Source organism: Mus caroli, chromosome 12 (assembly GCF_900094665.2).
Source record: "Mus caroli chromosome 12, CAROLI_EIJ_v1.1, whole genome shotgun sequence".
In the NCBI taxonomy this organism is placed as follows: Eukaryota; Metazoa; Chordata; class Mammalia; order Rodentia; family Muridae; genus Mus; species Mus caroli.
In genome coordinates this window covers 112,957,397-112,969,650 of record NC_034581.1, presented here as the reverse complement: position 1 = coordinate 112,969,650, position 12,254 = coordinate 112,957,397, and the positions used below count along the sequence as shown (strand labels likewise).

Below are 12,254 nucleotides of genomic sequence, written 5' to 3'. Positions count from 1 at the left end.
TGGAAGTTAAGAGATTTACATTTTCTGGCAACTGCCAGGGCAGCTATAAGGCCAGAAGTTGTTGTGAAATTATTTTCTGAGCAAAGCAATAATGTGTGAGGGTGCCCGATGGCTGAGGTCTCATTTATCCTGCAGATTTTCAATTGAGTATTATCTAGGCCCATTACACAGTAGAAGCTGTTTGACATCTGTGCGCTTCCTGGCCACCTCAGTGGGGAGAGTGAATGGTTAGATTATTGCAGAGATGTTCTGTGTATAAATGCCCTTTGGGTAACATGCAGAAATGGAGGTGAATATGATAGCCCAGGAAGTGATCCGCCTACCTCTCTCCCTATATCTAAAGTAAGGAAGACCCTCAGAAACTCATTTGTTTTAAACTTGAAGATGTCCCAATGCCATAGCCTTAACGCTAAAACTGCAGATGCAGCACGGTGTGAAGACTTTAAAAGATTAAGTTGCCCCAAAGGAAACTTACTGATACTGTTGGGCTTGTCATGCAGATAGCTCAGGCAGCTGCTGTTACATACCAAGTCCAGCTACAGTATAGGTTGAGAAACACTCGTGACAGGCGAGACCGGTGAGCAGGAAAATATTGTCCAGCTTCAGACTACTTTCTGCTGATAGTAGCCATTGTTTTCCACTGAAGAAATTTTTTCTTTTTCTTTTTTTAGTTTAGAAGTTTTAAATTCTTTTTTAAAAATTAGGTATTTTCCTCATTTACATTTCCAATGCTATCCCAAAAGTCGCCTATACCCTCCCCCCCACTCCCCTACCCACCCACTCCCCCTTTTTGGCCCTGGCGTTCCCCTGTACTGGGGCGTATAAAGTTTGCAAATCCAATGGGCCTCTCTTTCCAGTGATGGCCGACTAAGCCATCTTTTGATACATATGCAGCTAGAGTCAAGAGCTCCGGGGTACTGGTTAGTTCATAATGTTGTTCCACCNATAGGGTTGCAGATCCCTTTAGCTCCTTGGGTANTTTCTCTAGCTCCTCCATTGGGGNCCCTGTGATCCATCCAATAGCTGACTGTGAGCATCCACTTCTGTGTTTGCTAGGCCCCGGCATAGTCTCACAAGAGACAGCTATATCTGGGTCCTTTCAGCAAAATCTTGCTAGAGTATGCAATGGTGTCAGCATTTGGAAGCTGATTATGCGATGGATCCCCAGATATGGCAGTCTCTAGATGGTACATCCTTTCGTCACAGCTCCAAACTTTGTCTCTGTAACTTCTTCCATGGGTGTTTTGTTTCCAATTCTAAGAAGGGGCAAAGTGTCCACACTTTGATCTTCGTTCTTCTTGAGTTTCATGCGTTTAGCAAATTGTATCTTATATCTTGGGTATCCTAAGTTTCTGGGCTAATATCCACTTATCAGTGAGTACATATTGTGTGAGTTCCTTTGTGATTGTGTTACCTCACTCAGGATGATGCCCTCTAGGTCCATCCATTTGCCTAGGAATTTCATAAATTCATTCTTTTTAATAGCTGAGTAGTACTCCATTGTGTAACTGTACCACATTTTCTGTATCCCTGCTTGTGGACGTTGTACATCGTGGTGCGGAGCCTAGTGCGCACCACGATGTACAACGTCCACAAGCAGGAGGTATTGCGGGATCCTCCAGTAGTACTATGTCCAATTTTCTGAGGAACCGCCAGACTGATTTCCAGAGTGGTTGTTCCAGCTTGCAATCCCACCAACAATGGAGGAGTGTTCCTCTTTCTCCACATCCTCGCCAGCATCTGCTGTCACCTGAATTTTTGATCTTAGCCATTCTGACTGGTGTGAGGTGGAATCTCAGGGTTGTTTTGATTTGCATTTACCTGATGATTAAGGATGCTGAACATTTTTTCAGATGCTTCTCAGCCATTCGGTATTCCTCAGGTGAGAATTCTTTGTTTATCTCTGAGCCCCATTTTTTAATGGGGTTATTTGATTTTCTGGAGTCCACCTTCTTGAGTTCTTTATATATATTGGATATTAGTCCCCTATATGATTGAGGATAGGTAAAGATCCTTTCCCAATCTGTTGGTGGTCTTTTGGTCTTATTGACAATGTCTTTTGCCTTGCAGAAGCTTTGCAACTTTATGAGGTCCCATTTGTCGATTCTAGATCTTACAGCACAAGCCATTGCTGTTCTATTCAGAAAATTTTCCCCTGTACCCATATCTTCGAGGCTTTTCCCTACTTTCTCCTCTATAAGTTTCAGTGTCTCTGGTTTTATGTGGAGTTCCTTAATCCAGGAGATAGGAATGGATCAATTTGCATTCTTCTACATGATAACTGCCAGTTGTGCCAGCACCATTTGTTGAAAATGCTGTCTTTTTTCCACTGGATGGTTTTAGCTCCCTTATCAAAGATCAAGTGACCATAGGTGTGTGGGTTCCTCTCTGGGTCTTCAATTCTATTCCATTGGTCTACTTGTCTGTCGCTATACCAGTACCATGCAGTTTTTATCACAATTGCTCTGTAGTACAGCTTTAGGTCAGGCATGGTGATTCCACCAGAGGTTCTTTTATCCTTGAGAAGAGTTTTTGCTATCCTAGTTTTTTTGTTATTCCAGATGAATTTGCGGATTGCCCTTTCTAATTCGTTGAAGAATGGAGTTGGAATTTTGATGGGGATTGCATTGAATCGGTAGATTGCTTTTGGCAAGATAGCCATTTTTACTATATTGATCCTGCCCATCCATGAGCATGGGAGATCTTTCTATCTTCTGAGATCTTCTTTAATTTCTTTCTTCAGAGACTTGAAGTTCTTATCATATAGATCTTTCACTTCCTTAGTTAGAGTCACACCAAGGTTTTTTATATTTTTTGTGACTATTGAGAAGGGTATTGTTTCCCTAATTTCTCTGAAGAAAAATTTTATAGCACAGAAAATCAGCTGTCTTAATGTGTACATTTTAGTGTTATTTGCATATTTCTAGTGTTGTACAACTACCATACCACCTTTCTTTTGTTTCCAAGACATTTTTGGTTACCCCCAAATATACTTCTGCATCCATTACATTGCTTGTCTATGACTCTCTCCCTAGCACCACTAGGAACCAGTGGTCTGCAGTCTGTCTGTGGATTTGCACATTCTTGGTATTTTGTGTGGATGTTTATGTAGTTGATGAGATTGGATGACTGGCTGCTGTTCTCATTGGACTCAGTGTTCTTAAGGTTCATTCACGTCGTCTTTTTTTCTCCCAGAGTTAGATATTGAATCCACAACCTTGTGTGTACTAGACAAGTGTTCTACCACTGAGCTATGTCCCATGGTTGTTCTAAAACAGGATCTCACTAGATATTCCAGGCTGGACTAGAAGTCAGTCTTTCAGCTTCCACTTCCTCAGTTCTAGGACAAGAGTATGTGCCAGCATACAGTCTTTGTTACTATACATACACACTTCATTGTTTCACGTGGCCTAACAATATTGCACAGTATATACCTTGCACAATTTGCTTATCTATCTATTTGAGTGGCAGTTTCTACTTTTTGGCTACTGTGATCCATGGAGGGAACACTGGTATATAACTGTATGTTCAAGTGGCTCTATGCAGGGTATATCGATGGTTTCTTGATAATTCTGTTTAATTTGCTGAGGAACCATGAAACTCTCTTCCATTCAGTGATACCACGAGTCAGAGGAGTGTGGGTTCCTACCATTGGTGGTTCCTCTAGGCCCATCTCTGGCCATGAGTTAGTCTTTTCCAAAAGAAATGAGTGTTTTAGCTGATGTCTGGGTGTGAGTCCACCTACTGAAAAGCTGCCTTCCTCCTTAATCCTCCAGGGTGATGCTAGGCATTGTTCCTAGGTAGGGGCCTGCCATGACTTTTATTAGAAGGGTCAGTGGAAGGGAGAGTATGACTAGTTGAGGACTTGTGTTTGAAGGCCAGTTACATATTTTTCTTCAGACTGACCTTGTCAGACGAGAGGTCTGCTGGTATTCATCTTTCATTTTAACCTCAATTTGTCAAATTTCAATAAGATGCATCAAGTTCAATGCGTTAGTTTCCTTTGGAGAATGCAGGCTGTGAGAAGCAAGGACATGGGATGTGGTCTTTATTAATGAGTCCCGGGACCTGTGAATCTAAAGTCTCGCTGCCATTCAGTGTCAGCAATATTGGCTTGGAAATCTTACCTAATAAATCAAAAAAGGGAAACAATATTCAGCCTCTTTATGTACATTCAGCCTCTTTATGCATGAGACTCAAAATATCCCACTGAATAAATGATGTCAGTAGACCTCAAACCATAAGATTTTCTTGAATTCATGTTTATTTTAGATATTTTACCAGTGTTCTTGTACTTTAGACCAAGAATATAAATCTGAATTTTAGAAGTTTGATCTTAGAAGTTCTCCTAAAATGAATGTCCCCAGTTGTGGTGCATTAAGACAGGTCAGTGAGACTTCAGGCATAGTGAGCACTCACCAGGCATAGGGAGCACTCACCAGGCATAACGAGCACTCACCAGGCATAACGAGCACTCACCAGGCATAGTGAGCACCCACCAGGCTATATATCACAGTGGGATCAGAAGCCTGGCCTCCTCTCTATCAGGTTCATTTTAGATATTTGTATCTTATTAGTGACCTTGATTTTGAGACAATTCTGGAAATTTATGAATAAAGGTTAGTAACTTTGTATGGTTTTGTTTCTCAATTGCCAGGGATTTTGTACAGTAAGAAACACTCAGCTTTTCTTTAACATTCTGGTCTTAGGTAACACACCACCTTGTCAAACTCTTTGACAGCATCTCGGATCTGCAGTTCGAAGATAATATGGACGTGTCCACACACAAAGCAGTTGGAATGTTCAGCAAAGAAAAGGAGTATGTCCCATTCCAGGCCGGATGTGAATGCATAGGCCATGTAAGAGTTGATTTTGAAGTTTTCTATGCAAAGGGGATGACTTTAGGACAAGGATAAATTGGACTAGCAAGACTGTTTAGTTCATGTTTAAAACCAGGCTCTAGTTGGTTCTATTGCTGTTCGCCATCCCTAGTGTGCCAAGAAGGTCCTGGTCTGTGCCCAGTTTCTCTCATTTAGCTTTAGCATCCAGCATGGGTCAATAATATTTGGAGTTCAGCTACACAGAAGGGATTGCCACTGAGTGAATGAGTAAGACTTGGGAACATAAGCACATGAAGCCCAGTAACTGGCTTTACCCATCTGTCAGAAGCTGTAGGAAGGGAATATGGTCTGTGGCTAGACATTCTGGTGTGAATACCGTGAGTGGCTTCTTGTGTTAGTAAGGTCTACCAAGATGATGTCACTTAGCCCAACCATGGTGCAGTTAACTGAGCATACTCTCTACTCTCATGGACAAATCCCTAAACTCATTCTTACCAGTCACCACAAGGAAGAGTCGTTTGCTGTCTGACAGCTTAAAGCACAGTCTGTTAAGTTAGAAGTTGTCTTAGTTAAGGCTTTCTGTTGCTGTGATTAAAACCATGACCAAAGGCAACTTGGGGAGGAAATGGATTATGTCATCATACAACTCTCCAGCACTGAGGAAGTCAGGATAGGAGCCTGGAGGCAGGACCTGAAGCAGAAGCCATGGAGGAACACCGCTCACTGGCTTGCTCCCAATGGCTTGCTCCCAATACTTTCATATGTAACTCAGGACCACTTGCCCAGGATTGGTACCAATCATAGTGAACTGGGCCTTCCCACATCAATAATTAATCAAGAAAATACCCCCACATGGGTACCCACCAGCCAATCTGGTGAGAGAATTTTCTCAATTGAGGTTCTTTTTTCTCAAATGTCTCTATCCTGTATAAAGTTGATAAAAGCGAACCAGGTAAAACATGCACTCTCTCTGATGAAGCAAGGTTAGCTTGGTCTAATTCACGGAGTAACCTTGGGAGTGGTCTCTATGAGAGTCCCTCTCAGGCCTGGGCGATGGCTTTCTTGAAGTGTTCTTTGCAGAACTGCCATTGCTTACCAGGGTTCTCTTTGCTCCTCTCTGTTACTTTTTAATATTGTACCAGAAAACGCTGCCAAATGAAGGGGAGGCAGATGGTAGGACACTGTGATTAAAAAATATTTTTGATCTCTTGGGCTTTTTAGGATATTATTATAGTGATTAGAACAAGTCACCATAAACTATCTTGACAAAAGTATGTTGCTGTCTGCTGCCTCCCGGCAGACTGTTCATCAACTGGCATGGTGCCCAGAGGGGGATCGTCCGACTGATGGATATGCTTGTCACTAGCAAGAACTCTTGATATTGGAAGATTTCCTAGGGCTCTCACTTATTCTATATAAGCATCGTATGCTGGGAACTTCTGAGCATAGATAGCGTTCATTCTCCGAATACCTTCATTTTATATATTTTAAGAATGTATTTTTGCTTTGTATTTTTAATGCTTTCTCCACACTTTTATGATTGCTTCTTCCAAATTTAGTCTCTTTAATTTATTTATTCAGTTATTTATCACATTGGGCTTTTGGGGGTCAAAAACGAAGAAGCCATGGACAAAGAGATGGACATGTGTGTGTGTGTGTTTGTGTGTGTGTGTATTACATCTGATTAGTACTAACCAAATGTGGTCATTTTCACTGTAGGCTGGGCAGAATATCAAGAGGTTTCAAAAGGGTAGGACCTAGCAAACAGTCAGATCTCAGTTATGAAATCATACCGTTAAGTTGATGTTGTTGGCATAGTCGTCCGAACATAGACTGGTGTATCCAGTTCCCTGTAGTCTTCCCTAATGGAGCTCCTCAGGACAGACAGATCTGTTGAAGACATACATCCCAGAGTTCAAAGGAAATGCTCAAACAATAACTGTCCTGTGAGGGTGCTTGCTGCCTGACTCTGACTCTGCACTCTATTTTAAAGGCAGAAATACTGGACCTCATTGGCCAGGGGTCCATAGGACCATGAATTTGTTCATGTTCATAAGGTCCAGCTACGGTCAGGGCAGTGTCCCCTTTCAAGAAGAAGGTGTTCAGCTCATCTGTGCACTATTTCTTTTCAGTTTCCAAAAAGTTTAGAATGTTGCTGCCATCCTCTGGGAGCCAGGGAAAGAAATCAGTCGGGACATCTTAATCTCCTATGGCCCTTGGAATCTATTCATTATAGCCATTTTCCTGCTAGGCTCTATTCTATATAAACAGTCCATATAGCCTGTGGTCAATGCCCAGCTAGAAACAGACATTTAGACCAACCTAACAAAGCAATATGGAAAACTGGCTAGAATATATTTATGGGAACAAAATGAGCTGGAAGTCAAGTTTTTAAAAAGATTGTCACCAGGCACCAGTTGTCCTATCTCTTAAACCACCATGCTGCCTAGTTTCTGACAAGTGTGCAGATTGGAACCAGTAGGAATATAATTAAGATATTTACTGAAAACACTTTGGCTTCAGATTTAGTACTGTGAAGATTGTTAGTGGGAAACTTCCAGGAAAATAAAACATGGTCAGAAGACATAATTCTTAAAATTGTGATCCTAAGGGCTATGGGCCCCAACTCATGCTCCAAAAGAAGGCTGTGGTGTCTGACTTACCAAACACTCAGTAGAGGGGTTCTTGCCTAGAACCCCCTTATCTTCAAAGCTGAAGAATGAATGACAATGTCCCCTGTTTAGGAAGTCTGTGAATTACATAGAGGTTAAGAAATTAGCTATAATTTGGGGAGGAAAAAGGTTTGAGTAGAGAAAAGCTTCATCAGTTAATAGTTGAGGTTCCCCTGTGAGTTCTCCTTGTGTGTGTTTTCTGAATAGGTTGCAGATAGTCTAGTGTGGTCCTGTTGAACAGGCTTCAAGCCAGATGGAGCATGAAGCAGCTCTTCTGCGGTTTAGCCTGAACCCTCACATTTTAATTTTCTTCCAAGGTGGAAAGCTGGCTTCTGCAACTCGAACAGACCATGAAGGACACAGTGCGTCTGGCAATCACAGAAGCCATCACAGCCTACGAGGAGAAACCTAGAGAGCTCTGGATCTTTGATTTCCCAGCTCAGGTGGCTCTAACTGGATCACAAATATGGTGGACCACAGACGTAGGAATTGCCTTCAGTCGACTAGAGGAGGGCTATGAAACAGCCTTGAAGGATTTCCATAAGAAACAGGTATTTTTGGAAATCTCAGATTTGGCAGTTGAAGGGGATTGAAGAGAAAGCTTCACTACTCATCATTTCCCATTAGCTTTTGGAGAAATATAGATGCTTGGTTTTCTAACCTGAGGAAAATGAGAGCTTGCTTTCAATTTAGTAAATCCAAAATCAGACAATGCAGATTAAAGGCATTGCCAATCTCTTCCTGGGTACCAGTCGATTTGTTGATATCTATGCTTTGATTACATCTATAAAGTGAGGGCATTTAAAAAACATTAGCATAATATTCTCTCAACTTCCAGCTACTGTAGGTTGGTGCTGGAGCTGCTGTCATTCTGCACATCTCTGATTTTGTACTTTCCTACTTGCCATTTCTTGATTCTCTGAATATTTATTTCTTAAAATAGTAAGTGGCATTCTGTGGATATGTGTTTATATCAGTTTTACTATTTTTAACTTAATGATTTATTTGCTTATTGTTGAAGATGAAGAAGAAACATCTAGGAAGAGAAATAGAGAAGACATTTTCTCATGAAAACCATTGATAGCATTTGTCATGTAACCATCCAAAGACTTCCTTCTGTCTGTCTTTCTGTATGAATGTGCATGTATGTATAAATAGATGTGTGTAACTATTCATTTGGAACCATACTATCAACATTGGTAGGAATACATATCACTGTCCACATATTTTAATAAGTAGCTTTGGCCAAACTTACTTTCTCTCCTACCTCCTTTGAGTTTGTCTTGTTTAGCATCTTACTATGGTCCCCAACACTTCAATATCTATTTTAAAATGTTTTACCTGTTTTAAATGATAAGAGTTTATATATCTATGGCTGACAACTTCTTTGGTACATGTGTACATGGATAGAATGGCCAAATCAAGCCGTCTGACATGACAATGACTTTCTGTGGTTAGAATGTTCAGAATCTATCTGAACAGTCTTTGAATGCATACTGTGGTGTTTCCTAGGCTCTTGGCTGTGTTCTCTTACACAAAGTTGGGCATCCTTCAGCTAGTATCTCCCTGATTCTCCTTGCTTCTTGTAGCTGCTACATTACATATCGTCAATGAGTTCTATTTTTTAATATTCCACACATAAATAAAATGATGATGTAAGATGTACCTAGTTTATTCCACTTAATAAAACATCTCTAGATTCATCACTCCCATTTCAAATGGCAGAATTTACTTCAGTACTCCAGTATACATAACGTCGTTTCTTTATTCATTCACTCATTGATGGACATGTAAATTATGGCATATCTTAGTTGTTATGGTAACACTTCGGTGAACATAGGCGTGCAGATGTTTCTTTTGACCCACAGGTTTCAGTCTTTTGTATACATAGCCAGTAGTGAGTTTGCTGGATCATATGTGAGCTGCATCTCTGGCTTTCCAAGGAACCATTATACTAGCTTTTATAATGGCTAGACTAACTTATGTTACCACCAAGAATGTCTAAGGCTTCCCTTTCAGTCCTTCAATATTCTTTTTTTTTTTTAACCCACCCCAGTCCTTCAATATTCTTACTTTAGTATTTTATTTTTGTTGTTTTTATCTGTTTCCCAAAATTCTCTTGTGTGTATGTTTTCATGTTTGCACATGCAGGTATATATGCGTGTCTTTTCTTATATGCGTAGAGGCTGAGATGAACCTCAGGCATCATTTCTAAGGCACCTTACTCCTTGGTGTAATGTCATCATTTGGTTTGTCTTAGAGACAGTGTCTCTTGCCAACATGCAGCTCATGGATTCTGCAGTACTGGCTGACCAGTGAGCTGCAGGGTTCCACCTGTCTCTCTCTCCTACATGCTGAGATTGCAAGCATGTGCCATGGGCTACAGGCCAGGCTGTCTCATGTGGACTCTGAAGGGCAGCAAGCACTTGACCATCCGAGCTATCAATCCCTGAAACAGTTCTTTAAAATGGCTTTTACATCGTCCAGCCTTGTGATTTCCAGGCTTTTCCGTCATGTCTTATTTCAGAGATAGTTAGTAGACTTACTTAGATCATTGCCAGCTGAAGCCATTGAGCCACTGTGCTGCTGGTTGTTCATAAGGCTCATCTCTTCAAGTTGCAGTCTGGGCTAGTTTTGTTTGCAGAATCTCTCTAACCTGAGATGGGCAAGTACAATATGTCCGTGTGTGTGTGTGTGTGTGTGTGTGTGTGTGTGTGTGTCTGTACATGCGCACACATGTCTGTCTGTTCGTCCATGTGTTGTGTGTTTTCTTACTATGTTTTTTGTCAACAGCTGTGTATTTTGGATTGGGTCTGTGGTTAATAAATCAGGATAGGTTTCATGGTTACACTGACAGGCATGATTTGAGATCTTGGTTTATTATATAGGACTTTTTTTTTCTTTCCTAAAGTTCCAGGTGCCTCAGACTTTCACACAGTTCTTTAGATCTAGAATGTAGGGGTTTTCTAGAGCCCTCTATTGGAAAGCAAAACACTGAAGATCCTGGCTGCTCAGTTCCTACTCCTGGCCTTGCCAAGACAGCATAAGATTCATAATCTAAATGTGATATTTCTGATCCAATGTGGCAACTGAAACCCCAGCCTGCAGATGTTGAAGTCTCTATCAGATCCTACTTGAGGCTGCCATGTTTGTCAGCTATTAAGATATGCACTTTCACTCTTCCCTGGAAGCATAGCTTTGTTATCTTTAGGGTCCCTCCCCTCCCCTGCCCTCTCCCTCCTCTTCCCACCCCTCTCCTCCCTTTTCCTCCCCTCCCCTCCCTCTTCCTCCTCTCCCCTCTCCTCCCTTTCCTTCTCCTCTTCTCTCCTCCCCCTCCTCCCCTCTCCTCCCCTTCCCTTCCCTCACCTCTCTTTCCTTTTCCTCTCTTTCATCCTCATTATTAACAAGGCAGTAAGTAGCCTTGCATATTCATGCTCCACATGTTTTTCTTCACTTCTTCAGGATAGATTGGCGGAAGTAAAAGTTCAGGTCAAATCTCCTGGAAGACAATAGAAATCTACTCCTCAATGCTGATGCCAAGAAGTATCTTCTTCCTCCTCTCAGTAAGGCTGGCTGTTTCAAAAGATTCCTGCAGCATCCATTAACCAGCTAATGTAATTAGTTTTCATCTCTCTTACTGTTTTTGTAAGGGTTTCCATTTTTCAAGACTTGTTGCATGTACAGATACACAGATCTGTATGAGGTATATATGAGATATATGAGGAATATACGCATATCTATATGAGACTTGTTGCATATACAGTTATACTTATCTATATGAGGTATACATGATAAGAACAGAGGGAGTTGGTTATGAAGATTTAAAAGCTTCTGTTATTATTGAGTGTGTGTGAGCAGGGAGAGAGAGCATGAACGAGCACATGTGACAGTCAGAGGACAGTTTGGGGGAGTTGGTTCTTTCCTTTCACCGTGTTGGAACAAGATCTTTCTTGTTTTTCCTGCACTTCATATTACAGACCAGTTCTGGTCTGTAGGTCTCTGGGAAATTCTCCTGCCTCCACTTCCCATCTCACCAGAGAAATGCTTTTCTTCCTTTACATGAGTTCCAAGGATTGTCAGGCTTGCACTGTGTTCACTGCACCAGCTTGTGATAAAAGCTTTTATGAAATCCTTCTGCACCCACTTGAGTGTCTGACAGACTAGTCACATGGATGTCTTCAACAATGTTCAGTTCTGCAACTGGTACTGACGAGTATTGGAGAAGCAAATGCTCAGATGTTGGCTAATGCCGTGGTTAGGGTCATGGGAAGTGTGTGCATTTCGGCTAAAGCTCATTTGGTGATCTTTTAAAAGTGGGTGTAATCAGGACTGCAGAGACAGCTCACTCAGTGGGAAAGAATGCTGCTGCAAAAGCACCAGATCCCGAGGTCAATAGCACAGAGAAGCTGCGCATGGCGACACCCGCCTCAAGCCACAGAGTTGTTGGGCAGAGACAAGAGGGTCACTGGGGCTCACTGGCTGCCAGCCTATCTCCAAGTTCAGTGAGAGACATTGTTTCAAGAGAATAAGGTGGAGAATATAGAGCAGGATACTTGATGCCTTCCCCTGCTGTCTATGTGTCTGTGCTCGGCACACATGCACATCACATACACATCACACACTGCATCTCTCTCACACACACTGTGGATGTAACAACCTTCTGGAGTTAATTTTTAATTAGAATTGCTCTAATAATAATGGGAGACGCTTTTTAAATGAATTTTGGCACTTTAAAATAGCT

General features: G+C 41.6%; 1 protein-coding gene across 1 annotated transcript in view; it reads left to right on the top strand.

Moving 5' to 3' along the window:
* The window catches only part of Dnah11 (dynein axonemal heavy chain 11), a 309,803-nt gene that overhangs the window by 95,740 nt on the left and 201,809 nt on the right, over positions 1-12,254 (top strand). The window contains exons 29-30 of the mRNA XM_029484410.1: positions 4,710-4,859; positions 7,831-8,064. Of these exons, the coding sequence (XP_029340270.1) occupies positions 4,710-4,859; positions 7,831-8,064 (384 nt within the window). The remainder of the gene's footprint in view (positions 1-4,709; positions 4,860-7,830; positions 8,065-12,254) is intronic.